This window comes from Monopterus albus, unplaced genomic scaffold (assembly GCF_001952655.1).
Source record: "Monopterus albus unplaced genomic scaffold, M_albus_1.0 scaffold7.1, whole genome shotgun sequence".
Taxonomy (NCBI): domain Eukaryota; kingdom Metazoa; phylum Chordata; class Actinopteri; order Synbranchiformes; family Synbranchidae; genus Monopterus; species Monopterus albus.
The window spans coordinates 1,692,330-1,693,986 of NW_018127887.1; the positions used below are offsets into that span (position 1 = coordinate 1,692,330).

The 1,657-nt window shown below is 42.0% G+C and overlaps 1 protein-coding gene across 1 annotated transcript in view; it reads left to right on the forward strand.

Annotated features, from left to right (window-relative positions):
* The window catches only part of nt5dc3 (5'-nucleotidase domain containing 3), a 12,452-nt gene extending 11,110 nt beyond the window's left edge, over nucleotides 1-1,342 (forward strand). Inside the window, exons 11-13 of the mRNA XM_020585526.1 lie at nucleotides 4-75; nucleotides 1,016-1,156; nucleotides 1,274-1,342. Of these exons, the coding sequence (XP_020441182.1) occupies nucleotides 4-75; nucleotides 1,016-1,156; nucleotides 1,274-1,342 (282 nt within the window). The remainder of the gene's footprint in view (nucleotides 1-3; nucleotides 76-1,015; nucleotides 1,157-1,273) is intronic.
* Nucleotides 1,343-1,657: the final 315 nt, after the last annotated feature.

The window sequence follows — 1,657 nt, forward strand, 5'->3', positions numbered from 1 at the left end:
GAGTTCCTGAGACTCACTGGGTGGAGAGGATCCAAAGTGCTCTATTTTGGTGATCACATCTACAGTGACTTGGCAGTAAGCAACAACCAGGCATATTTACAACAAAAGACCTATAAATGCACAAAACACCGTAGTACAAAAGATTACAAAAATAAGAACAAAGAGGGACGCTCTCCATTGAAAGTGTTATTTAAGATAAGTGTGTTTCTCTTAAACTCAAAGGGCTTATCTTAGTGCAAAAATACCGAACGAATGCTGGGAATTTGATAATAATACTTGTATAGGAATGAGAGTGTTATTCCTCATGCATTAAAAGTTTTTGTAGCTGTGCATTGAGTTTGGCTGACATCTTAATGAGTCTGTTTTCCCTGATATACAACCTACAGTAGTAACACTACACCCAGTTCACCATTTTTACCTGTAACCTAGCAACTTGACAACAGCTGTCCATCGTCTACACTAAACAAACTAAGATCCTTTTTTTTACCGCGTCACAATGAATGATGATAACTTGATTGTTTGAATGCATGTCTGATCAGCTGTAAATGGTGATAATGAAAGACAGAGTTTACATCTTTGGCACAGTGCCTTGTTGATGGCAGGCAGCCAGCTGTCAAACATGTCATCTTGATTATTTAGGGAGACAGAACGTGGTGTGTGTGGTTTACACCAGCCACGGCGTAGAGTCAGCCTGCATATCTGTAGGATGAGATCATTACTGCAAGTGGACACAGATTAGAAGCATCTCTGTGTTACTGAGGAGTTATATGGCAGGTGTTAAATAAAGACACAAACAGTCATGACAAGATCATGACTGTGTTTTATCAGTTTAGAAATACTGTTTGTTGATATTTGATTTTGGTGAAGATCACATCACACACAGGACCACTTTATGCAGAAAACCAGGAAATATAAATGTACTTATATAAATAAGTACATTCCTATATTACTGGCAATTCATGCTGTATATAGCAGCTTGTGTTCAAGACCGGTCTCCTGGTCCTTTGTTTTGCAGGATCTGACTCTGAAACATGGCTGGAGGACAGGTGCAATCATCCCTGAGCTTAGGAAGGAGATTAAGATCATGAACACAGAGCAGTATGTGCACATGATGACCTGGTCACAGGCGCTGACTGGACTTATCGAACAGATGCAGGTTTGGAAACGTAACATAAACATTTGTGCCAGCCTTCCATGCAGCTTTTCTTCTGTATCCTTTGCCTCTATATGCTCATATTTTTGTGCTTGGCTTCAATGCACTACTCACAAACAGGTACTGAGGGATCCAGCATCTCAAGCTGTTGTCGAGGAGTGGATCAGAGAAAGGGAAGCTATGAGGTAATGAAGATGAGTCTTTTGACAATCAAGGGCAGTTCTGATACTTCACTGAGATCATGTGCAACTGATCTAACCATATCTTGATGGTATGTATGTGTTTTATGGCAGGCCACAAACAAAGGACATCTTCAACGCCCAGTTCGGGAGTCTCTTCCGGACGTACCACAACCCCACTTACTTCTCACGTCGACTGTCACGTTTTGCTGACATCTACATGGCCTCCATCAGCTGCCTGCTCAACTATGGCCTCCAGCACACCTTTTTCCCTCGTCGTACTCCTCTGCAGCACGAGTCCCCCTTCTGGCCTGAACACATTCCT